This window comes from Actinia tenebrosa, unplaced genomic scaffold (genome assembly GCF_029948245.1).
Source record: "Actinia tenebrosa isolate PJP-AT-01 unplaced genomic scaffold, QUT_ActTen_1.0 PGA_scaffold10__47_contigs__length_13832649, whole genome shotgun sequence".
Lineage (NCBI taxonomy): Eukaryota > Metazoa > Cnidaria > Anthozoa > Actiniaria > Actiniidae > Actinia > Actinia tenebrosa.
Window position 1 is genome coordinate 7,431,625 of NW_028292570.1, and position 27,744 is coordinate 7,459,368.

The following is a 27,744-nucleotide window of genomic DNA, read 5'->3' on the forward strand; positions in this document are numbered from 1 at the left end:
TATTACTACTTTTTATTTTATTGAACCTTGTTTTTGCGGAGGAGTTCTGTGACAATTGATTGGTTTATCCGGCGAATTTTAAAATCATCTCCGTAGAACTCCATGCACGTGACAAGCAAAGGAATAGACCACCATTTTATCTTGGGCCTAAAGTTTTCCCTTTCCAGACCACGTGCTTTTCTAATTTATGTGTTAGAACTAAGTTTTATTCATAAAAGCAACAGGAAACCCAAACAGAAATATAAGTAAGCAATGTATTCTGGCATTCCTTTGCTTTGACGTCTGTGTGTGTTTACGGTTTAACTACAGGGAAGCAATTTAATTTTATGGGCCGCAACATATATCTGAATCCTTCGGACCAAAATGATATTTAAAACATTTGTAGAGGCATTTCTGTTATTTTCATGACAGTTCAATAGAAACTACAACTATTTCTATTGAGTTTAAACGAAGACAATTCACAAAAGGTGAAACCCTTCAAATCTTTTATTTCATCCCAGAAACTACAAATATGGGCAGCTCTGTTTAGCTTAAATAAACTCGGCATTATTATTTAGTAAAGTGTATCGTAACCTTTTTTTTTTTTTTTTTTTTTTTTTTTTTTCAATTTAGACGAATTCTATATGCCTTCAGCTTGGGTGTAATGTTTTCCCATTTCAGACCACTAATCATACACAAGAGAATATGAAGTAAGGGAGCACATCTCTCTAACACATTTCCTCGTAAATTTGAATAACTTTTGGTTTGTCAACTGCATTAAAGCTTTCTTCTCACTGCACTGCCGATCTCTTGTGTACCCATCTAACCAATCAAGAATCACATGCTAAAGTAGCTCTGTCTTGCGCGCGGAGCTAAAAATAGATTTTCAAAAAACTACAGTAATGGATACTTAATATTCGATCTCTTGTCATACAGTAGAGTATTATTTCTTTTTTAAACAGTTTATCATATGCTTTGTACACAACTCACACACACACACACACACACACACACACACACACACACACACACACACACACACACAAACACACACACATACACGCACACAAATAATCTTAATATCAAGAAAATGACATGCGATCTAAAATAGTAAAACATTAAACCGAACATGAAAAGGTCTAATTGATCAATCCAGATTCTACCCATGGAGCCGATTCGAGCATTGGAGCGTAAGCGTTGATGCAAGTAGATAAAAACGTACTTACTCAATACCAGTAATTGCTTCAGCGACCCCTTTTAATCAGGTAGCGGATACATATCTATATTTATGTAACATAACAATATAACAGAGTCTAAGAGTTTTCTCGTACTCAGCTCAAAGCTCGAAATTTGTCCTTTTTTCAAAAAACGGTAATAAGCTCCGTTTAAGATAATGGCCAGTAATTGTCATTATTTTTTATGTCTGGAAAAAAATTATTTTCTTGATACTGACAACGGTGTTTTCGTTTTTATTTATCTATTCTTGGCAGATCAAACACCTGATCGACCATTGGCCAATCGAATCTTAGCTCCAAGACGCATCAAATCTTTAAGCGATACTTGTTGAAGATTTTCACTTGGTAATGAATTTCTTTTCATAGAGTTTACTGACCATTTTTTAGCTTTTTCATTTATAAAATCGTATAGAGAAAAACGTTCACATTGGTTGCCATAAAAAGGAAAGGGGCACTGGCACGTGTTGCTGCCATTGCACTTTCCACCATTTTTACAAGGAGTCCAACACATTTCTGAAAAGAATATACCAAAGTCAGTTTAATAAGAGCAAAAGGAATGAAGGGCGGTGTAGCGGTATCCTGCTAGCCTATTTTCCTTAAAATACCTTAATATGGGTGGAGTTGATTATATCTTCCTTGATCCGGCTTCTACGGTTTTTCTCTCTTTTTTGCAAAACCTGACTAAAACTTAGTCTCACACGCATCCGTTTTTAGTGTCGGTCGTCACGCAACGCTCCCTCCCCACAAACGGCTGCTTGCATTCGAACTACATTCCTTTCTCATTGTTTGGATTGTACCAATGAGGTCGAGCGTATTGTTTCCTACTGAGCCAATCACAGTGTTCGAATGTACAAACATGGTGAGTTTCAATCGAGCTGCCGAAGAACACCCTCGAAAGAAATCGTTGCGGAATATTCGCAGTTTTCGACCTCACACCGTTCTTAACTCCTAACTCCTAAACTACGTAACTTTGAGACTTGGTCATCCATTACACGTATTAGCGACCTTTAGATACGACGACGAGTACGAGTACGATAACGCTAAATCGTAGTCGATTTCCGATTTTTTTACAATCTAAAGTTTCAATCTATTTTATACACGATCAACACTACAAAGAGATAGTACCAATCTTTAAAAGTTTTAACTCGGACTCGTTCTCGTACTTGTCGACCTGTAGGTCTCAATTAAAAGAGACACAACAACCACGATGTGACCAGACTCTAGTGTATATTTGTAGTCAAATACGAGAGGCAGAGCTTGATAAATTAGAGATTTGCCAAACCCTGTTGGAAGATTGTCAAAAATATCTTTTTTCAGTTCGACTAAAGTTTTGATAGCCGACTTCTGATGCGCATTTGGATCAGGAATACCGGACTTTGAAGACACGAGGCCAAATATGCATGTACACTTCTTCTATGAACGAGTTGAGAATGCGAAATAAAAGCTGCACGTTGATTGGTCAGATCAAAAGTCCGCGAACGGTTCTCTAAATATGTAACCCGTCTTGTGATTGGCCAACAATGAGAAAGGAATGTAGTTCGAATGCAAGCAGCCGTTTGTGGGGAGGGAGCGTTGCGTGACGACCGACACTAAAAACGGATGCGAGGGAGACTAACTACACCTTTTGCTGTTCATTAAGAGAAAATGTACATTCATTTGTGCCAATAGTTGTATCAATAACGTGTAATGTACTTTCATCAACACCACAAGTAACATCATTAGCGCGGATCAACTTTCAATAACGATATTTGAATATGCGTGTACATTCATAGGCATCAATGGACAATCAATAGCGCGTTTGTACATTCATATGCGCGGATTGTATTTTCTTGTGCGCGAAATTCAACTTCAATAACACCAAATGACAAACAATTGCATTTATGGACAATCATTTACCCAAAAGTGAAAATTCATTAGTGCTATTAGCATAATCATTGACAATCTATAATGCGTTTGGACAATCATGAGGGTCAATGTTATATTCTATAGCGTGGTTCGACAAACATTTGCATGATTCGAATGAACAATAAGAGAAATAAAACAATCATTAGCGATTTTTGTTTATCACTTTAAAACGTATAAAAAAACTCATAATAGCGGCTGCGTAGGAGAATAGCAGTTAGCTCACTTAAAGCAGCAATCAAAGCCGACCTCAGCCGTCCAGAGATCCAACAACATACGAACGATCGGGCTGAGGCAAGACGACAAGGGATTGCTCTAGGTCACTATAGAACGCAGTTGCTAATGGAAGGGCTCCAGAGAAATGTGGCAACTATCACTATCGCTAAATGTGGTCAGTGATTCAGTTATATGCAAACGTATTTGCCACGATGTATAAATGGCGAAGAAATTAAAGGCTAAAATAGATAAAAAATCGCTAATGATTGTTTTATTTCTCTTATTGTTCATTCGAACCATGCAAATGTTTGTCGAACCACGCTATAGAATATAACATTGACCCTCATGATTGTCCAAACGCATTATAGATTGTCAATGATTATGCTAATAGCACTAATGAATTTTCACTTTTGGGTAAATGATTGTCCATAAATGCAATTGTTTGTCATTTGGTGTTATTGAAGTTGAATTTCGCGCACAAGAAAATACAATCCGCGCATATGAATGTACAAACGCGCTATTGATTGTCCATTGATGCCTATGAATGTACACGCATATTCAAATATCGTTATTGAAAGTTGATCCGCGCTAATGATGTTACTTGTGGTGTTGATGAAAGTACATTACACGTTATTGATACAACTATTGGCACAAATGAATGTACATTTTCTCTTAATGAACAACAAAAGGTGTAAAACTCCAAACGTTGTTTTATGGTATCACTAAGCTAAGGCTAGGCTATGGAATACCCAGCTACCGCTTCCTTGCGCTTTGTAGCCGCTGGCTATGGCAACACGTAGACGCGTGGTGTCTCATTTTAATAATAATAATAAAATAAAATACAAACTAAAACAAGCGTGTTATCGCTAATTACAACCGCAAAAGTAGCAGTGGTTACTCAATCAGGCACGAATTCAAAGAACGTATTGGCGCCTCGATCGGGCAGTCGGAGCACAGCTCTAACCAGTTTGAATAAGTTAGGTTAGATTTTGAAAAGAGTAAAGAAAAACCGAAGGGCCGAAAAAACCCTGGAAGTCAGAAAGAGAACCAACTAACTCCGAACCCTGGAACTCAGAGGTGCGAGGTAAGCGTTTTATCACCATGCAATCCTGACCTGCCCAGAGATTGTAATATCAAGACACAGACAGACACAGACACAGACTAAGACACATTCTTGCTCTTCGTTTTGACGCTTAGCCACATATTCACGTAATAATGATTATCTCTTGTTAAGAACAGTTTAATTTACCTTTTTCAAGAATTGATGCTGTCTGAGAATTTGGTACGATTATATTGACAATGGGTCTGACCCGTGGCTCACTACTATGGCCGTCTTGCGTCGTATCCATTCCAAGATATTGCTGATGTTTGTTTACAGGAGCTTGAAATGTCTTTGTTTTGTCTTTCAGCATGGTGTTTGAATGGATTGACACAATATTGCCTGCAGTGAAACAAAGACAAAGTCATTTACTTCCTCAATACAACTAAGAAAAAGCTGCAACGTTAATTAGCATTCGAATAAAAAAAGTCATGCTTTGAATTGAATATAATTTCGTGCTTAAGGGAAAAAAGACAATTTCATGGTATAGTACAATTTCACTTCAATACAATTCAAAGTCCATTTGGTTGAATTGGTAATTAATGTCCTGGTCACAAATATATAAAAGAACACTTGTATCTTCCCAATGCACTTAAGAAACGCATAGCAACCCACACACCCTGGATAAAGACGGGTTTAAACTCGAAATATCAGATCACGCGCCCTGCTTTGGGCGTGTCCCAGGCCAAAGCGAATACCCATACCTTATTTACAAGTTATAATAATGGACTTTTCATTTGTATTTGGTTTCGATCGTTGCCCTGGCAATGACGCATGCGCGGCTACGTAAAAATTGTGACGATTATGTGATCGACTTTTTTAGCTTCGTTGTTTGTTGTACACATTTCAGACCATGTGATTACACTCTTGGGAGTTAATTCTTTCATGTGTCATAGACAAACAATTCTCAAAGAAATGTCATGTGATCTGATATAGAGAATTCGCATACGAATCTTAAAAGGTCTATTTACACCCATACACCGTTATCGTAATAGCTGATTAGCGAACGAAAAGGAGGTCACCCAGTTATTTGCAAGGCCGAACAAGGCTTCTCATTTTAAATAAAGGAGGTTAGCCCGAATTCAGACTCAGCCGTAGCCTCACCACTAATGTCGTCCCTTACCCACCCCCCCCCCCCTCCCCCTTTCGTGGACATTAGTTGGCCGATGATAAGCCTTTAGCTATAACAAACCCAGTAAACATTACTTTGTAAATCATAAAACGAGCTTCACAAACCACTCAAGCCCATTCCAAGTAAGTCCTAAACCTATCTCAATCGATATCCACCGTCCTTTCACCATTTACGTCTGTTTAATTTGTCATACTCGCTACCTATGTATTTTCTCTTTACATACAACACACACACAGGTCAACGTGGCGTGTCCCAGTTGTTTCGTTACACGTACGGTTAAGCTTATGGCGCTAGAGGTTTGAAAACGTGTAGGTCGAATACTGACCTCTACCTCGTGTCTTAACCCCCGATGATAAACACTTGGTAGATCGAACGTCTATTCCAGAGCTTTCGTATTTTGATACTTTGTAATATTATAAAAGTCACCATCTCACCGCCAAATACCTATCTAAAACATAGTGTCGTCAGGTTTTACCCAATGAATCTATATCTGTTATTGAGGACCTAGTGTGTGTAGCTTTTTGTATCATAAATACAATATTACACTATACCGACAGTGATTGCCCACCTTCATCTAAATCACGTGATTCACCATAACTGTTAGCAGGTACTTGTTTTCCCTCCTGAGCCTGCATTTTGTACAATGTGTCAAGCGGAATAATAATTTGATGCACATTATGCCTACTGTCTTTTAATTTTTCAGTGGCTAATGGTTGTTTGTGAAAGTTTTCTGCGACGCTAGAAGCTTTCATTAAAAACGGTTCTGGAAAGGGTGATGATTTAGCTGATGTTAAATGCTGCTTAGCTGGCAATTCTTCCACTTGGAGTTGTTGAATAAAAGATGTAGGCATGGTACTGGGACGGACGATTACCGGTTTTTGTCGTCGCGTCTGTAAAGCCCGCATGCTCTCGAGAAACATTCCCGGTGAAAGTAGTTGGTTGTTTATAGATCGGGATGTAGGCGTAGATTGTTGAGTTGGTAACATTGTGCCGTAATATTGTCTTGAAAACGAAGGGAATATTGATGTTGCTTTTTGTGTTGAACCAATAGAATGTGATGGTGACGTAGTCGTAGCCGTAGACGCTTGCGTTGAACCATAAATAACTTCATTCTGTGTCACATTAGATACTTCTGTGAGTTGGAATAATAATTTTTAAAAACTTTTAGTCTTTATATAAACGATGATCGCCATACAAATTATAAACTAGCAGATAAATAGGCCCAATAAGAAGGAGAGAGAAAATCGTTTGGGGTAGGTATTTTACTGATTAGATTTCAGCGGAGTAATCGGTAGTCAAAGTGAGGACCAAAGATTCGTGATTTGTATACCTATTCCTGGGGGCGGGTATCCACATGGCTCAAAATCCCTTGAGATATATAGGACAATTAAACAGCCACCATTTTGGTTGAGCTAACAAGAGAAGCTAATAGGAATGCTAGCGCTTTGCTATAGTCAACCAATGTAGTTGACGTGTGGCTATGACGTAACATGCTTCCCCAAGAATAGCAAAACTTTAGTTATTGTGATGTGAAAATGCCAACCATTAGTTTCAGAAAAGCTCGTTACAAGTTGCTTTGTGTCATCAGCCAATCAATCTGTAGTTGCCACATAGACAAAACATTATCTCACATCAAGTACCTTGATTTATACAAACCAAAAAAACCAAGCGACTATAGAAATAATACGAGTCCAGTTCAGTTGACAATCGATTTCTGATAAAAGATATTTTTCAGAGTTTTCTTACCTTGGAATGAGCGTTCCATATTATTTATTCTATGAACAAGACCAGCTACTGCTGTTTGCAGTACAGTAACTTCAGTCTCAAGATGATTAACCTTATCTTGAAGCATTTTAACTTGATTTTTACTCACACCGTCTGCTGGAAGCACACCTTTAAATACAATTTAAAAAATGAAAAATAAATTTAATAATGAATAGTAGATATCATCTATAGCTTGCAAAATGATTTTTTCCCCAAAAAATTATTGAAGATATTCTTAATCAATTTCAAGAAAATCCCAATCTTTAAAATTTGGCGCGATAATTGCCGCTCCTAATGTACGCAGTCTGTGGTAACCTCTGGTAAACCTCATATATTTACCTGAGAACGGAATGGAAGAAAAAGCAACGAAAGTTGCACATATTTTATAAGATACAGTGGAACTCCGTTAATCCGGCCACCGAAGGGACATTCAAAAGTGGCCGTCTTAACGGGGTGGTCATATTAAGCGGGCTGTCAAAAATATGTTAAAATGTGTTTTATTAATCAGTACAAAACTACTAAACAAATTAAGTGCAATAATGCATATTGTATTTTTAAATAATGTTTCTAAAACTTCTGATGCTATTGGAGCTCAGATATAACTCAACTTTAGTAGTACTTTAAAACTTTAAATTACACAGTAGTACGGGACTGTAGATATAACAGTAGAACAGAGAAAATTGAGTACAGTAACAACTAATTTTTAAAATAGGCAGTGACTTCGCTCTGTACAGACGAATGAAGCTTCTTTTGAAGCCATACTGACTCGAGGCTGGATATCACCCCAGACAGACTATCGGCATGGCTCGTATTAATACTGTACCGCTATAAAATAAATGCGGACATACTTTAGCGCATCGCACTGTACGTGTTTTTCTGTTTGAAGTTGTTGTGTTGATTCTGATTCTACAAAAAACATTACTGTAGAATGTTAACCGAATGAATAAAAGAATCGCAGATTTTGCAGCAATAACTTTACAGTATTTACATTAAGATCTAAGCTGTAACCTATTTGTCCTGGCCGTAATACGGGGTTAAAAAGTATGGAAGTTTGTCAATCGGACCACAAAAAAGTGGCCGTTGGCCGTATTAACGGGTGACCGCATTAAGCCGGTACATTTTACAGTAAATGTATGGGCATTTCGTCGGGACACAAAATAGCTGACCGCAATAACGGAGTGGTCGTATTAAGCGGGTGGCCATAAGGCGAGGTTCCACTGTATAATATTTGATTGGCTGTTTTAGGGTGTATCACATCTATTTCGAAAAAATATTGTTTAAAAAATATTTTCAAGCTATGTTGCATGTTGCGTGTTGCTAACCAAGCTTGTATATATATTATTGATATGTAAATAATGTCAGCACAGAAGAAAATATAATAAAGAAACGTGCAGACAAAGTTTGGTAAGATTTTTGTGACCTTTCGCTGATTGCATTCACATCGTCCACTTTGCAATTCAGGCTTGGCATGCAAAATGCAAAGTGCAACAAAACACTTTATACCTTTTTGAAATAATTGTTAAATATATTTGGTTGAAATATACAAATCTAAATAATGTTTTCGTCAAATAAAGGTTGCTACCTTGGAGATATTGATGAGTCTTGTAATCATTGTTATTTCTTGAGCTCGTCAACATGGAACTTGGTGACGTGGGAGTATTCATGAGCTCTGGCAAGACGAAAGAAATCTAGCGAGTAAACTAGTTTGATCTGAGTCGATGTATAATGCGTAAATGACGGATACGAGATAAGAAAGTTGAACTGGCAGTGCACAATAAAAAGAGTATGACTAACTGACGTTTCGGACTTTGCCGTCCAATAGACCTTTTTTTCAAGGTTGCGTGCGCTTCCAAACTTAAGGAACTTGACGAGCCAAGCTACCAGAACACGAGCATTATCATGCATTGCTGTGAGCTTTTTTTCGATAAGAATTCATAAAATCGATTATTCTCCTCTTTAAATATAAAACTGTCTTCTCATGTTTCCTGGTTTTGCGTTTTTCAGTTTTGTGGCACGTCAAGTCGGATGCGCACGCAACCTTGAGAAAACGGTCTATTTACTCCAGCTGAGTTGACCTTTGCATCTAGCCTACCAATGTATTTTCATATAAAATTTCGATTTTGGAAATTCATATTTTTGCGAGTTTTGAACTTTCTTTCTTCAAGGTTCACAGTTTTACTAATTTGGTTCTATATAAAGGATCAAACGCTAGGGCGAGGTTTTGCATTAGACATGTAGGCCGAAGGCCGCAGGCCCGAGGTCTTGAATTCTAATGCAAAACCGAGCCTGTGCGTTTGAACTGGTTTAAAATATCAACTAAGCTCTAAATTCCATTGTTTCGATGCAAAACACGAAATACTTCATTATATTGAATTCAGAGAGGTAGATTGCTGTTGCTTTGTTCTTTTGGAAATAGAGTGCTTACAATATATCCGTGTAATTAAAAATCTATCCCGGGTTTATAATTCAGCCCCGTTCTCCCCTGTTGATATCATTCCGTCCCCGGCTTTAAGAATCTGGGTTTTCCAAATAATTTAAGAACCTACATCAAACAATGGATTTAGGGTGTGGTTGATTTTTAACTATGGTAATTATTCTCCTGTCTTGGAATTGTTAGTTTTGGAATTACATGATAAAGGCTCATCATCATTTTTTCCAGACTTTTTTCCAGACCGATTAGTGCTTGTCTTAAGAACGAAATTTTTACCTGTACGTTTATTCATGAGTTTATATTCCCTGATGCTTGATAATCTTTTGTCTTTCAGTTTTGCAGGAGCCTTAAGAAACACCCTAATACCAACTGAATTGCCATGTGAATTGAAGTTGGAATCTACGTGCGTTGCAGCGTTCCTTTGTTTGCCGTGCTTGTTGGTGTCACTCTGATTCTCTTTACTTCTTTGTTTTCCAATAATTTGCAAACCACTATCCTGATCTTGCTTTTGATTCTGTCTTTCGTTTCTTTTCACATTTCTCGTGACAGTTGCTTCCTTTAAAACGTTGCTTTGTTTCATAAATTCAGCATTTTTTTCTCCCTTCTTTACCGAGGAATTGAACGGAACCCCACTCAAATGTACATTAATTCCATTCTGAAGATCGTCATGTTTTGCAGTCTTCTTTTCTTCGGTTTTTGTTTTTAACATTTTAGTATCTTGATTCAAAGCTCTATCTGCTCTCTGCTGTATTTGATTGCTTTGAGTATTATTATGAAACAAAACATCTTTTCTTTTTTCTTTTGTTGTATTCTTTGGTAAGAATGAAATGGTTACGGCTTCGTTCTCATGATCTGTATAATGAATCGAAAAATATAGCATATCAAAAATACATATCATGGACTATGCTTATAGATATATAATACGATAAATGCTTGGGAATAAGCTAGTAGTGATAATATGAATAAATTACTAAAATAAATTAATTAAATCTAGATAGAATTATAAACATGCTTGTCTTAATTTTTTTTTTTTTCAATTCTTTTATAAAATTATTTATGTTGCTGGACGGTCTGTTACGCCACAAAATGTAATAACTCGCACAAAATGTAATAACAACGCAAAATGTAATAACTTTTGACGCAAAATGTAATAACTTCAATAACGCATTTTAAATAACCAGAAAATCAATATTTGCTCGGTATACGAACCATACCAGATGACTTTAACTTGAATTTCGCATGAACCGTTAAGATAAATATTCAATACACGATTTCAACATGTGGATTTTTACAAAGCAAGTCCACTCACTCCAACAGTAGTATATTTGAGGGGAAAATCAGCAACTCTTCATAAATATCACCAATATCAAGCGCACTCAGGATCAACATACTTCAATGATTTTAATAATTGAAGTATGTTAAAACTATCGTATTGAATCCCGACATGTCTCATGAATAAGGGCTAGTTTATTATGCAAAATTGTCAACTTGTTAATCATTTTATTGAGTTAATAACACTTTAAAAAAATTACCACATTATGGTAAAAAAACGTACCAAAATGACATAAATTAATGAGTCAGAATGTGCATCAACAAGCAATAAAAAAATACATAACAATTAGCATTTAATCTTAGCAAAAAGTCGCGGGCAATTGTTTAATATCTCGTAATTTGAATGTAGTCTAACCAGTTTTTTCCCCCAGACGATTCTCTATTCTGTACTGTTCTATTCTACTGTGTCGTTTACGTCCATTCAGTAAACATTGATTTTAAAATGCGTTATTGAAAGTTATTACATTTTGCGTCAAAAGTTATTACATTTTGCGTTGTTATTACATTTTGTGCAAGTTATTACATTTTGTGGCGTAACAACGGTCTCAGGCTGGAGGGTAACAGATCTGGTGCGGCTTCGGCAAGTGTTCTGTGTCTGTGCATGCATAAAAAAATAGAGTACATATTTTTTTGCTTATGCATAAGATTTAGCACAACAGTCACAACGATACAAACCGGAAGTCCGCCGTTGCAAAACAGTATATTTTACAAATGAATAATGTAAACAAAATAACAAAATACTTTAATAAACATGATGCCCTATCTAAGTAGGTTAGCCGACAGACAGACAGACAGACAGACAGACAGACAGATAGACAGACAGACAGACAGACAGACAGACAGACAGACAGATGTGACAGAGATAATTACCCTTTTTTTGATTATTTTGAAAGAGATGATCGAAGTGAGGTGTCAATGTTTGCGTTGTTTTAGTTGCAATACTCTTTGCTATTGAACTCATCACCTGTCTTGCGCCTGATAAATTAATAATAATAATATAAAAAATCAACAATATTGATAAACCACTTTAAGAATTTTTAAATCCCCATTATGAATAATCTATTCTTAAACAGCTGCTTTCTTCTCAGTGACAGGTTTTGAGGTCTTCAACTAAAACCATATAAGCATTTTTTAATAACGAAAGAATATCATACTAAAAATAAAATGAGTACATAAAAAAGTAAGGGTTAAAAGCTTCGGCTATTAAAGAAGTCAGATCGCGTGGAAGTGTACCTTTTTTGATATGAAAACGCACAAACAACGCAAGCATCCAAAGTAAAGCCATAATTTACTGACTCAAATTTTTCGTTCCTGTTTTCCACCGAACTCTAGACAATGTTTCAATTAAATGAAATGTAAGCCTTGTAGCCTTTACCTTTACAACAAATTCTCTTCCACTTATGCACAAAATATGCGTTTCAGATTTGATCCCATGGTCAGATTCTTTTATTTTTTTCATATAAAGTATTAACAAAACGAAAAAAATAAAGACCCGATTTTTTCGCCCATCAAAATATTCCATTGACGTTATACGATTAGCGCGGGCGCACAATGAATAATAAACATGGAAAGGATGCGTGCGATAAATATCCGCGAACCTTCTTAAAGACTGCTTGAATGGTTTTCTTGAATGATTGTGTTTTTGTCGAGCGATGTAAGAGAAGTTTCCATGAAAATTATTTTCAGTTTTCTCTTTTCTATTATATCAGGGGGGGGGGGGGGGGATGGAGGCTTCTTGGCTACGCCCCTGTACCTGTGCAAATTAATTTATTGGGTTATAAATTTTTGGTGCACACTCGATGTCTCGGAATACGTTAATAACAGTCTAAGATATAGAGAGCTATAGACGAACTTCAGTTTGTAACGAGGAATGTTATGATACAAACCAAGCCAACCCGATATGGAAAGCTACAGAATTGCTAGTCCACTTCAATAAAGGCATATATTTTGAAACAATGGATCCTCAGGTGTTCATAGTTTTTATCACATACTTCAATCTAACAATGATGTCTGGTGTAAATTTCAAAATCTGTCCAGCTACAAAAAGTTTGTTAAAAACCCATTCAAAAACAGTTAGGAATGATAACAACGATCTATTATCGTATTCGGCAAGAAATTATTCTAATTAATTTTTATTTTTGAATAATGTTATTTAAATAAATAAGTAATAAATAAACAAATAAATAAATAATAAACAAACATACAGTCTTACAATCAAGTAATTAAATAATTTATGATCAAAAAGAGAGAAAATAATCGAGCTTCGGTTTAAAATATTTACAATTTTCGTTTCGTTTCGTTTCGTTTCGTTTCGTTTTATATTTTGCCGTGAGTTTAGTTTGTTTTGCCGTGACTTTTGTTTGTTTTGCCGTGAGTTTTTGTTTTGCCGTGAGACTTGTGGGCCACCGTAAAAAATCATATTATTCGGAAAGTTTAAACTTGTTTAGAAGTGGAGATGACCGATGAAAGTGGAATCAAAGTGCTAACCCAAAGCAAAATATTTATTTGAAAATGAGATTTAGGCCTTCATTTGCTTATTTCGCATATATTTTCTATGAAAAACGTTTCACAAACGCAACAAAACATCTTTGTACAATTGAAGATATTTTTACCCGATGGATTTTATTTTCATCTTTCCGGCAATTTTATCTGAATTGGGCTCCCTCTACTATTGGGAACTCCGCTTTTAGGCAGTGCTAAATATATCAGTTATTTCAGTTTGTTTCGTTCTTTGTTGCTCAGGAATAGCATCAATTTTATGTAGAATATTCACGTGACATTGGAAGTGTTTGTATTGTTAAAATTGTACATTCTTATTTTTGCCGTTGGTATTTGTGAATATTGTGACATTGAAAAGAGGCTAATCTTTAGTAAATGAGTCTGTAATGCAGAAACACAGCGGTATAGTGTACGAATTCGAAAATGTTGTATTGGGATATTTTTTGGCTTTGTTAATTCTGTTTTATCAAAAGTTTTTTCTTTTTTTAAAATGCCTGCAACGTTTGAGGTATGTTGCCTTGTCTAGTCTTAGTCAATCATAAGGATGAGGATAAGTTACTCAATTTTTTTGTGAATATCGTGCATGCTAATGTTTGAAGCCGACGTACCTTTAGCCTTCCAAACCCGCCATATTCTATGTAGTATAGATATCCATAGACCACTCAATTGCTCAAATGTTTTGAATGTAACTCCGAGGCTCTCCGTTCCTGAGTGAAATTAAAATACAGACTGTGCATTAACTAGAGTAAGCCTATTATTGCAGGTGCTAAAGCAAGCAAAAAATTTCGTATCGTAATATTTGGTAGTCATAAAATAATCTAACCAATATGTACTGGAATGTAATTTATTCGACGTCTTACATAAACTAACTGATTACACGACAATGTATAGATTATAGGTGATTTACTTGCGTGAAATGATGACTGACTATAATTACACGCATCAAAATTTGTTCGATGTTACAATGATGCTGGTTATAATGCTGGTTAGTTTCAAACGTGCATGTTATTACTCAGACGAACATGTAGGGAAAAAAAGGTAATATCGAGTTGCTTCATGTTAAAAAAGATTTACAGCTTTTTCCAAAAAGGTTTTGTAGCATGCTCCACGTCGCATGCGGCATTATGAATCTTGCTTGTTGCTTACCAGGACTAAAACATAACATATTTATATGTAAATAATTTTTGCTCAAAAGAAATCACACCGGAAAAACTTACAGACAAAGTTTATGAAAATTTCATAACACTGTGACCTTTTGCCGATTGTATTCAATTATAATATAGTGCAGCTAGAGCCTGGTATTCAGTTTTTGAAATAGCTGTATTAAGTATCACCGATTATTTTACTAAAGTTGGCATCTGACTTGATGGAGTAACGAAGTAAGTCACAAAGAAAGACACTCTTTCAAAACGCATAAAGTGTTAACTTGCAATTAAGGACATAAGCCACTTAACAATCTAAACGGAGTTTGGGTTTTTATCAAGGTCGAGTGCTGTCGAGGGCCTAATGCAATGGTATGAGTTTTTATCGAACTTCGGATCTGGTACCTGGTATCTGGTATCTTAACATCAGACCTTAAGCAATAACAAACTTTTTTGATCGGTTTTTTAATAAGCTTTTCTGAGTTGGATTGATTTGAAATTCACACCAGACATTAGTTTTAGATTGAAGCGTATAATGATGTACATGACCTACGCCAAGTTGAACAAGAAACTTAAAATGAACCCAATAAGATTTAGAAAAGCGTAGACCTACATGATTCAAACTAAATATAAAAACATTTTAAAAACTGCATGCTTGATTTTAATTTAATTACAAAATCGTTTTCGAATCTAGGCCTAAGACAAAACAAACACATTATAGGGCGTTTCTAGCTGTCAATTAAAACTTCGTGTTGGCAATCGGATTATCATTAGAAAATAATAATAAATGGCATTTTTAATTAAAACAACGGATTCCACGGAATGGTTTTCCTTCCACTTGAGTTTTTGTGTAGGGAGCAAAACAAGAGAACCCAAGAAAAGCAAGAGAAGCACAGGAGAGATTCAATAAGCATCCCTACTAACATACAACACCGACGCAGGACTCGAACTTTGGTTTCAATAGGGAGAGGTGAGTGTCTTTTTCTCAAAAAAACATTATTATATGTCATTTCATGTTCTAGTTTTATAGTTTGCTAGTTTTCTTATGAAAGCGAAGTAAAGCCCTATGAAGTGGATAAGTAGATACATAAAACGACTACCCTGCAATACAGTCTTATCATAATATTACACTGCACACTCATTTAGTTATGAAATTAGCTTGGTCTTCGAAGTTCGTAGAAGATCGAAGAAGTAAAATAAAAATTGAAACAATTAAAATCAATTTAGTTACTTTAGGTAGGTATCAGAATGGCGAGCCTCACGTGCTTAAGAACTAAATTATTGTTTAGTCCATGCTCTAATTACGTTTTAAAGACTAATTAAGCCATTAGACGCATGCGCTTATTAAGCGCCTATTTTGTAAGACCTGTGTGATTGTTACATATATTTACTGTCGGTCATAAGATTTGCTTGATGGAAACGCTGAGTTATGTTATGCAGTTTATTCTAATTACCTTTACGAATTTTCTTCGCGAGTTCCTCGTCAGTCTTGGCTGTGGATAATAATTTAACGAGCATAAAAGTTTTGTTATAAATTATAGCTGCTGAAATGTTAGACTTTCGCAAAGACCTTGGTATCCATATTAGCTCATACGTGCTGAATAAAACACAAGTAGCCCAAACAGGATCACATGCGATGGATAAATTTTGTCAACGAATTCTTTGCTTGTTGCGCTCGATCGATTTTTACGCGCGCTTAGAGTGAAATTTCGTTGCTTGATTTTTCCCCCCACTACTTTGCTCCTGTAGACCAAAAAAGGTATACTTTACAAGACTAGGATGCAGGTCGTAGTTTACAGATCAGCGTGCTACGTAAGTTAGAAAGCGGTTAATATTTATTGCGTATATTAATATTAAAACAATGCATAGCTATGCCTTTTTGATGAAAAACAAAACAAGACAAAGGTTGTTGTTTAAGTTTATAAAACTGTAAGTTACTAAGACATGACCCAGAATATCAAGAGTACATTGCGAGTCGAGAATTGACGAAGGCAATAACTTGTAAGTAATTTCTTACTTTTCCTTCTAGTATTATTATAATTTACTGCTACTTAGCATTAAAATTTTGATTGCAGCTGGATTTTTTGTAGTGACTCGTAAATTAATAAGAGTTAATAAACGTACTAGATTCCAAACTTTCAAAACAGAAAGTGCCACAGCCTGATAGATGGCAAAGTTATTGAGTTCCAGTAATTTTTTCGTACCATACCACAGGAAGCCCAATTAAAAGTGATAGGTGTTAATAAAATTGGAAAAAACGAAAAAAAAATCCTATTGCTATATAAGAGAAGTAAAGCTTTTTCCTTTTTTCTTTCTTTCTTTCTTTCTTTCTTTCTTTCTTTCTTTCCTTCTTTCTTTCCTTCTTTCTTTCCTTCTTTCTTTCCTTCTTTCTTTCTTTCTTTCTTTCCTTCTTTCTTTCCTTCTTTCTTTTTTTTTTTTTTTCTTCTTATCATTATTAACCAGCATTCATAATAGTGCATTTTGTCCTGAAAAAGTACTCGGAAATCTCCAAAATTTCGAGTTAAATGGCAAAAAAAAAAAAATCGCAATTTTCACTAAACCTGATATTGTGTTGAATTATTCGATTTTTTTAGTCTTTCGTATTACGGATGATATTATCTTGTCCTCGAATTATCTATTCAATTTTTCCGATTTTATTTTCATGTATCACGTTTATCTAAATTGGGCTACCTGTAACCATACTGCTTTTCCTTTCCTATTGCTTCCGCTATTACTACCGCTTTTCTACATTAACCTTGTTATTGATAATTAAAATGAAAGAGTTTTGCTTACATTTTTTCAGTTTTTCCATCTCGTCTATGACCTTGTTTACTAAAGAAAAGAAAAGATAAAAAAGGCATATTGTTATCACACCATTATGACTACCATTCTTTTAAAAAGACCTCTTTACCTTGGGCGCAGTGTTTTCCCATTTCAGAGCACGTGTCGTTCGCTATAGTATCATTTCTTTGTTTAATGGTTGGGGCATGAGAAGACACAATTAGCACATCTCAAGAAGGGAATGGGGAATGACAAGAGAATGACACGTGAACTAAAATAGAAATACATTACGTGAAGAGATCCATTGAAAATCACTGAGAATTTCTGTGAGTAGGATGTCTAGCTCTTTCCTTCAAAACATACAGCAGACTTTGGTCTCGCATCGGTGCAGGTTTTGGGTTTGGTCTATGATATGATATGATATAATATATATGATATGATATATAGTGTTTTTCAAATCATTAGACATATACGATAATATACGTTTTTCACATTTGTATTGTATTTCATGATGTTTTTAATTTGGAATGCGCATTTGATCATATTCAGCAGCAGTAAGGGGGACTCGCGGTCACCATTCGGAATCGCCCGGGGATTACCTGCCCCCACGTAACGGCGCCGGCCGCGGGAATTATTCGAGCCAACTCTACGGACTTTTAGGCAAATATCCGATTTGTCCACTTTACCCGTACCAAACCCGTAGGCAGTAAGGGGGACTCGCGGTCACCATTCGGAATCGCCCGGATGCACTAGCGTCCCCCGCGGGAATTACCCGTGTTCTGTTATATGTTGCGCGAAGATTTCCTTACTGCTGCTATGTTTGCGAAGGTTAAAATATTTGTGTCGCAAACGGAGGATAAAATATTCCTTAGATATAGATGGACACCATCAAAAGCATTAGTAACAAAACTGTGCGCCGACTGCGAACTCAGGTGCTGGACCGCTTAGACGCCGACTTTGCCTTCACAACATTTATGGAGGGAGATACGGACGAGACGATTAGAAGAGTGTATGGATTGTCCGCGCCTCGACTACCTTTTCTACTGGTAGGCACAAAGTAGTATTTTTTTGTGTCCTCTGCGCTGGTAGCAAGCACCAGAAATGTCCATAGGGAAGTAGGTGGAGGCGAAATGCCTCTCCATGGGCCCCAAAAAATGCTATTTCAAAAGTGTCTTAGAATGTTGACAATAAGGTTAAATCTTTGTTAAGACACCACGGAAACTATTTCAAAAGTGTCTTAGAATATTGACAATAAGGTTAAATCTTTGTTAAGACACCAAGAAATGCTATTTCAAAAGTGTCTTAGAATGTTGACAATAAGGTTAAATCTTTGTTAAGGATGTAAATGGAGGCTAAGATACTGTTATATGGGGATTTGAGACTCTTTGCGCAAACCCTACTTTACTATTTTGAATCCTGCAAGCGCCCTTTAAAAGGGGTCTTTATTTTTATTTATTATTATTCATTATCCTTAATAAAAATAAATAAAAATAAGGATGGGATTTGAGACTCTTTGCACAAACCCTACTTTACTATTTTAAGCCGCCTACTAACCATTACGGGCTTTCCAGGCATCCTTAACAAAGATTTAACCTTATTGTTAACATTCTGAGACACTCTTTGGAATAGTTTCCAGGCATCCTTAACAAAGATTTAACCTTATTGTTAACATTCCCAAAAAGATGTCGATCCATATTTCCGAAAGATGTCGATCTTGGTTTGTGCAAAGAGTTCGAAAATACATCTTATTTTTCTTGTTGTTTGTAACAATACCTAACAAAACAACAAGAATAATAGGAACCTCTTTAGAAGGGCCTTGCAGCCGCGATAAATACAAGAAAAGGCTTAGCGAACTTAGAGTGGAGGTGATTCACCTCCCTTCTTATTTAGAAGAGTGTATGGATTGTCAGTGCCTTTTTCTGTGTCCCAAAAGAGTGTATGCGTGTTCCCAAAAGATGGGAGAGGAACGATCCGTTCCCCTATCGACGCCGTGGTAGTTGTGCCAAAGTCGCTACGTAGCCCGGTAGGCGAATTCCTCGTATTGTCTTTTGCGCTCGGTAGAGACCTTCCAAGACTTCCAAAAGTATTTGTATTGTCCGCTGTTTTCCCAGCATGTATGCAGCTATACCCGTAGCTATGTACAAATACATGCTATATCTGTGGACAAACAGGTATCTACCATATGGATCCATAGTGTTTGTCCATGGAATACCCTATGGATCCATAGGTGTCTAGACACAAAAAACATGTGGTTGTAGATATATATGGCCACGCCAAAGATACTATCCGAAGAGGAGATCGCAGACCTTTTGGAAGACCGAAAGAATGGTATGGGGCTGCAGAAGGTAGCCAAAAAGTACGGTATAGGAATACCCAAAATACGCAGGATAGAAAAAGAAAATGGCGTAGAGGTTGCAATACCCGAGAAGCCACCAACCACGGATCTGCAGAAACATTTCCTGGAAGTGCAGGATTCTTTTGCTATTGTTCTCGACAACCTACAGAAAACGAAAGAAGAATTGCTGCTGCGCATAGGCGATCTGGAGAAACAGCTGCCAACCAGCGATTTGGAAAGCCTATCCAGCGAGGCAGAGGATTTGTCCGAAGAAGTAGAGGAGATATCCACGAAAATAGACTGGCAAATAGCTGGGAATGTGCTATTCGCCGTCTTGGGTATTGGAGCGCTTGTCTGGGCCGCCAGACAAGAACCCAAAGTTGTATACAAATATATTCCACACGAACCAAAGCCTAGGGAGCCACCAAAGGGAAGGATTCCAGAGATGGAGTAGCCGATAGATGTTGCGCAAAGAGTCCAAAAAAAGGTTTTCGTGTTGTTGTTAGGCACCAACAAAACAACACGAAATACGAAGACCTACTTTGGAAGGCCCTTGTAGAAAGGTAGGGGTTGCGCAAACCTACTTTGCAATGTCCTACGTGGACACGTGCACCAATCTATCCTTTCTTTTGTTTGCGGTGGTCTTTTCCCTGCCTATTTTGCAGTACAAAGGCGGCGGAGATGTCCAGTCTATTTTTTTGCGGGTATTCCATGGACAAACACTATGGATCCATATGGTAGATACCTGTTTGTCCACAGATATAGCATGTATTTGTACATAGCTACGGGTATAGCTGCATACATGCTGGGAAAACAGCGGACAATACAAATACTTTTGGAAGTCTTGGAAGGTCTCTACCGAGCGCAAAAGACAATACGAGGAATTCGCCTACCGGGCTACGTAGCGACTTTGGCACAACTACCACGGCGTCGATAGGGGAACGGATCGTTCCTCTCCCATCTTTTGGGAACACGCATACACTCTTTTGGGACACAGAAAAAGGCACTGACAATCCATACACTCTTCTAAATAAGAAGGGAGGTGAATCACCTCCACTCTAAGTTCGCTAAGCCTTTTCTTGTATTTATCGCGGCTGCAAGGCCCTTCTAAAGAGGTTCCTATTATTCTTGTTGTTTTGTTAGGTATTGTTACAAACAACAAGAAAAATAAGATGTATTTTCGAACTCTTTGCACAAACCAAGATCGACATCTTTCGGAAATATGGATCGACATCTTTTTGGGAATGTTAACAATAAGGTTAAATCTTTGTTAAGGATGCCTGGAAAGCCCGTAATGGTTAGTAGGCGGCTTAAAATAGTAAAGTAGGGTTTGTGCAAAGAGTCTCAAATCCCATCCTTATTTTTATTTATTTTTATTAAGGATAATGAATAATAATAAATAAAAATAAGGACCCCTTTTAAAGGGCGCTTGCAGGATTCAAAATAGTAAAGTAGGGTTTGCGCAAAGAGTCTCAAATCCCCATATAACAGTATCTTAGCCTCCATTTACATCCTTAACAAAGATTTAACCTTATTGTCAACATTCTAAGACACTTTTGAAATAGCATTTCTTGGTGTCTTAACAAAGATTTAACCTTATTGTCAACATTCTAAGACACTTTTGAAATAGTTTCCGTGGTGTCTTAACAAAGATTTAACCTTATTGTCAACATTCTGAGACACTTTTGAAATAGTTTCCGTGGTGTCTTAACAAAGATTTAACCTTATTGTCAACATTCTAAGACACTTTTGAAATAGCATTTTTTGGGGCCCATGGAGAGGCATTTCGCCTCCACCTACTTCCCTATGGACATTTCTGGTGCTTGCTACCAGCGCAGAGGACACAAAAAAATACTACTTTGTGCCTACCAGTAGAAAAGGTAGTCGAGGCGCGGACAATCCATACACTCTTCTATGGATCGACATCTTTCGGAAATATGGATCGACATCTTTCGGAAATATGGATCGACATCTTTTTGGGAACACGCATACACTCTTTTGGGACACGGCTGCACATCTTTTGGGACACGGCTGCACATCTTTTGGGACACGGCTGCACATCTTTTGGGACACGGCTGCACATCTTTGGAACACGCAATACACATCTTTGGAACACAAAAAAAGGTAGTCGAAACATGGTTGTCGAGGCGCGGACAAACGATACACTCTTCTAACTGCCTACGGGTTTGGTACGGGTAAAGTGGACAAATCGGATATTTGCCTAAAAGTCCGTAGAGTTGGCTCGAATAATTCCCGCGGCCGGCGCCGTTACGTGGGGGCAGGTAATCCCCGGGCGATTCCGAATGGTGACCGCGAGTCCCCCTTACTGCTGCTTATTCAAATGTTAGGATGCGCAATATAAGCAAAAATAATAATTATTATTATTATTATTTATTTTTACTATATATTTTAAAATAAGTTGGTGATGGTTTTGTTCGATATTAAATGTTGCATACCAAGCCATATTGCCGATATAAATGCAATCATGCGAAAAGTCACAAAATTTCCTAAACTTTGTCTGCACGTTTCCGGCATATTTTCTTTTGTCCTGAAACTATTTACATATAAACATGATACATTTCAAGCTTGGTAAACAACATGAAAATAATCCTTCAGCGCCTATTCTTTTTAAATTGCTGTATATACAATGACTAAGCGTATTTTTTTAATTTTTCTTCTTACCTTGTGCAAATTCTATGTGGGAGTATTTTGTATTGTTACGTGTGGGACCTCTTCTGTATTCATATCGTCTTTCTTTATGTTTATGTTTGGATCTGTTTTCCGCTTTTGACAATTTTTCACGTGGAAGTATTTTAGGATCCATTCGTGGACGTTTCCTTAGAACATTGTCTTTGCGCCTGATCTTTTTTTTCGAATTTTGAAAGTCTAGTCTGATTGTAGGATCGAAGGATTTTTCGGCTTTCTTGTTCCAAGGAGAAAATATTGGTTGAGTTGAGAGGGGAGCAGGATGCTGGTTTTTGATGTGGTTAGAAGTGTCACTTTGCTCCATCCCAGTAGCAGAAAACCCTTCGATAATTCTATCTACATCAGATGAGAAATCACTGTCTATCAAAAAGAAAAGAAAAAAACAAAAAAAAAAACAGGTTCTTTGTCGATTTTATCACTTCCCAATTCATGAATGACTTCATTAGCGTTCGAGGATGAAAATTCCCGATCAAATATTAGAACAAGAGATACAACACTACTCCTCTCAACCAAGATTACGGTATATCATGGAGTAATTACTCCCTGCAAAGCCAACTCTGGCCAGTTTTTTTCCTCAACCTCGGAATAGTGTTCACTTATCTTTAAAAGTAAACGTCCTTTCCAACCAACGGCCTTTCTGGTTTGAATCAGCTGTACGTACGCTCTGAGTATTTACCGCTGCACTATCCGTGCCAAGCAGCGCCGGCGTCGCTTCGTTAGCGATCACTCTCCTTTAATAACTTAAACAAATTTACCTTCAGTAATTTGATTAAGTTATTAAAGGAGAGTAATCGCTAACGAAGCGGCGCCGGCGCTGCTTGGCACGGATAGTGCAGCGGTAAATACTCAGAGCGAACAGATGATTCAAACCAGAAAGACCGTTGGTGGACGTGGTAAATATATTCATATCGCACGGCTGATTCGAACCAGAAAGACCGTTGGATGGAAAGATTATGTACTTATTGACTGAGTGGGAGGGCCGTACGGGAAAATATTTGGCTCGAGGTCATATCGTATGGACCGAGCGCAGCGAGGTCTGTACAAATGACCGAGAGCCAAATATTTTCCCGTACGGCCCGACCTAACTCAGTCAATAAGCATTTTATCATATGACCCTCACGAAAATAAAAATAATTAAGAAAAGGAAAGCGCGCGGATTCGAGCAGGGCCGGACGGGTTTTTCCCGGCCCGCTTACGTCAACCCGTCCGGCCCCCATCACGTGACTTTTTCCAAAGGTTTTATTAGAGCGCATGAGCAGGGCCGTACAGGTCATATGATTAAAGTGAATACTATTTAGTATCCATTTAGAAACAAACATATATCAATTCAATCAGAATAACTGAAACAATCGCACATATTTAAAACCCAATCCGCCTGTGCTTGCGCCCTTGGCGTTAAGACTAGATGTCAAGTGTTGTTTGTTGTCGAGGAGACCATTTTTGTGTGCCCATCTCCTGTGGATTACGGCAACCCTTTCTAAAAAAGGCGTTTATCAGTGGTTTTGGTTTATTAGCCAAATGTCAAAGTACTTGTTAATGTTGTGTAAGTGTTAAATACTAAAATATTGTAAGTTGCACCTCCACTCTGCACCGGTTCCTTCTTTACTTCCTCTTCGATGATTGTCGTGTTGTCTTTGCCAGTTCCGTAATCCCCATCATCTCCTCCACTCCCAGAAACCGCTCCAGACCCTGGTTTAAGAAAAAGGGGGTGTCGAGATGAGAAAAAAAGGTAAAAAGGATCTCAATTAATTTGTTTTATTTTCTAGCACGGGCGGGTGATGGCTTTAGCAGTCCGCGGAGTTTCGTACGCCCGTATCGCGGCTGGAAATTGGAGTCTAGGGCATGTGTTTTCGATTGCTTTCTTAGTTCAGTTTTACATTAGTAAAGTTTATTACATTAGTAAAGTTTATTACATTAGTAAAGTTTGGATTTTAAAGAGACTGATGTAGACTTAAGCCAAAACGTTATATCGGTAACTTTATCGTGTTTAGGATTTATCTTCATTGCCATAGAAAACGTATAGTAGTCAGATAGACAAAAACGAAGACAATGGAATTAGTCTTCTAATGTGTATTTGTTTAATTAAGAATCAAACCTCTCGTCCTCATTGTCTACGAGTCAATAGCCCATTCGGCTATCAAAACCTACTAAGAATCGGTTAAATAAAATTGGTACTTTTCGATACAGGTGGTCTATCACTTATAAACTACTAGTAACTCAGCCAATCGGAGCGCAGGATTTGTGATGGACCATTAGTAGGCTTTTGGTAGGTTTATAATAATATTTAGCATATACCAACTTGTGTACTTCCTAAGAACGCGCGCGCTCATTGGTTAATCTCGGAATATAATAATAATAATAATAATAATAATAATAATAATAATAATAATAATAATAATAAATTTATCCAGGAGACCTACTCGCAAAAGCGATTTTCAGTAGGGTCCTGCAACAGAAACAATTGTTAAAAATATATACAAAAATAAAATAAGACATAAATTAAAATTACAGATAAAATACTAAAAACTTTATATATAAAATTGTCATATAATAAAAATCTGTCAAGCGATTATTGAGTCGGCAACAAAATGGCATCTGCCGGCAATCGTTTTGCAACAATTTCCGATAAGGAAATTGAAAAAAATGAAAGTAAATGCTATTCCTATCAATACTAAAAAGGCAACGAAGTATGGCCTAAAAGTTTTGCTAAAAGGTTTGCGTGAATTTGTCATGCAAACTAAAAGTTTCTGTTTGTTTGTTTTTATTGAATTATTGTATATAAAAATAAGTTACACTGTGCACAAGTTAGTATATGCTAAAAGAATTATTCGCCTCAGACTCAGTAAATATGTAGAATATTTACCTCGCCGCTCGAAGACTCGCTTTTCGGTACTGATATTCCCCGACATTCACTTCCCCTTCGGCGAATAATTGCTAAATATTTCACGGGTTTAGTGACTTGCCCTGATACCTTATAAGGATATCGGCAACCCTTATTAGTAAACAAAAAAGGATAAGAATATCGCTTGCTTTTTATGTGATTCAGTAGTCACAGACGCAAAAAGCGCTAGCCTAAACATTTCAATCTTATCGTCCTCCGTCCTCCTGAACTAGTCACCTGAAAAGTTACAAAGCTGAGAGCTACACGCATTATGAATAGAGACATTTTGAAATTTTCAATCGCTTGATAGATAATGATGGACTGGATACTTTTTTTCCAATTACAGTCTCTCTTCCTGTGAACATCATCAAGCTGTAGTTTGTATCAAAAGAGCTTTACTTGTTTATTGTCAAAATGTCTTCCGTGATACTTGGTCCCAGCTTAGCACATTTTTGATGGCTAATTTTATTGAAAGAGGTATGTGATTGCTTGAATTGTACCTGATTCAGCTGTTGCACTGCACAGCACCACGAGGAGAATGACCACGTGAACGGTAATCATTACCTGTGGTAGAGCTGTAGCTCGAATACACTCGCCAATCAACAAACCAGATAAAATCTTTAATACATCGTTACATGCTGCTAGGGAGATATATCAAATGGTTAAGAGTAATTAGTAATATAATAATATCAAAAAAATTTTTTTTGACAGATGTGAAGATGGGAAGATGCGAAGATATGCTTTAGCGGCGCGAAATATAAAAACGGGGGGAGGGGGGGGGCTTCTAACTTGGGGGTTCTAATAACGGGGAGTATACGGTACTTTATAGTATCAAGAATCATGAGTAAGCAGCAGCAAAAGAAGCAGATAGGCATTCAAGTGGCTTGTTTGATATGACTGCCTTGAAAACGAAAACCGTCTTTCTTCTGTAACCAATTTTAGCCAATCAAATTACAGGCTTTACTACTGATTGAATGAATTAAAATAAATGCCATGCTATTATCTATACACATCTAAAATATATTATGATTGATTATTTACTTAAAATTTACTCCATCAAATACAGAAAAGGTAGAGTGCTTTTTTATGTTAAAAGCCATACTTTTATCTTAAAAATAACCTTTGTTTCAATGAAATGTGTAGATATCAGTTGCCGAGGTTATACACTTAGTCTATTTATTTGCCTTGGCTTTCGACGGTGACTCTCTTCATCAGAGGTTATAACATAATAAGAATTAAAAGTATCATGGAGAGCATATAAATACGTAGAGGGCGGTTAAGTTATTATCCTCATTAATGATCTCCTGCCAATACCAAACCTTACACTGCCGATCCCTCTATATCTCATTCATCGGACGACCACAGCAATAGCACTTAATCGAAACCGTTACATCTTTTTGCTCAAGTTGACTATAATATTCTATTTTTCCAACACTTTAGAGGTCGAGATTATTATGTTGACAACATCTCTAGCACAACAATGATACGATCAAGTTTAATGTTAGCAGGTAAATTAGCAGGTAAATCTATCGGGTGTTTCAAATAAAATCACTATACTATTTTCTCGTCGAAAAGTTATGCTTGTCTTGACGTTGAAATCAAGAAGAACGAATAGTATTAATAAAAGAAAATAAATATGAAAGAATAAAAATATTTCATTAAATTTCGTATATCTTTTTAGTTGGTAACGTTAAACAACAGGTAACCTATTGACTGACTGAGTTTTCAAGCAGATCAAGGCACCTGCAACTCCCTGTGAAACAAATCAGGTATACCAATATTATTAATACATTTTCTGGACCTTATTCTTACGATCTCTTAAACTAAAGTCAAACATCATATCGAACTTCACATAAGCCTAACGAATTGAAAACAAGGGATCATAAGAAAGTCCGTTCCTTTATGTCATTAGGTTCGGCTCATGTGATGTCCGATGCTTGACCTTAGTCTAAAAGACGACGGTTATCAAATAAAAACTTGAAGTAGATATTTTTTCGTGTATAGATAAAAAGATGAAGAATCTCAGGAGAAAAGATTGAATTATAATAAGCCTGCAATATTACGCTCATTGACAAAAATGATTCTCTCTCAGTCTGGTTTCTGAACCTTGCATGTTGAATATTCCATAATGAATAATAAACTTTACAAGCAAGATGGAATTATTTTGCCGTACCTGAATGATGACCAGAGCCGGGTTTTGTTTCAAACGTGCCATAATCACGTATACAAAATCCCTTTATCTGTTTTCATCTCACACTAGACATTACGCTAAACAAACACGCTTTGATCAGACCAATTTTTTCTTCTTGG

At 36.8% G+C, this 27,744-nt stretch overlaps 1 protein-coding gene across 5 annotated transcripts; it reads right to left on the bottom strand.

Moving 5' to 3' along the window:
- Positions 1-468: 468 nt before the first annotated feature.
- LOC116298945 (uncharacterized) lies at positions 469-27,735 on the bottom strand. 5 transcript variants are annotated; one of them, XM_031707566.2, is made up of 14 exons: positions 27,608-27,735; positions 25,935-26,072; positions 24,132-24,242; positions 22,530-22,889; positions 17,525-17,563; positions 16,186-16,224; positions 14,198-14,296; positions 11,961-12,065; positions 10,035-10,610; positions 8,910-8,996; positions 7,310-7,456; positions 6,132-6,695; positions 4,582-4,773; positions 469-1,727 (listed from the first exon to the last, which is right to left on the bottom strand). In XM_031707566.2, exons 2-14 carry the CDS (start codon positions 25,993-25,995, stop codon positions 1,471-1,473), a joined length of 2,637 nt encoding a protein of 878 aa, XP_031563426.2. In that variant the 5' UTR covers positions 25,996-26,072; positions 27,608-27,735; the 3' UTR covers positions 469-1,470. The 5 variants fall into 5 exon arrangements, with proteins under 5 accessions (XP_031563426.2, XP_031563393.2, XP_031563403.2 ...); XM_031707533.2 differs by having other exon boundaries at positions 22,530-22,913; XM_031707543.2 differs by lacking the exon at positions 27,608-27,735 and adding an exon at positions 26,759-26,891 and having other exon boundaries at positions 22,530-22,913.
- Positions 27,736-27,744: the final 9 nt, after the last annotated feature.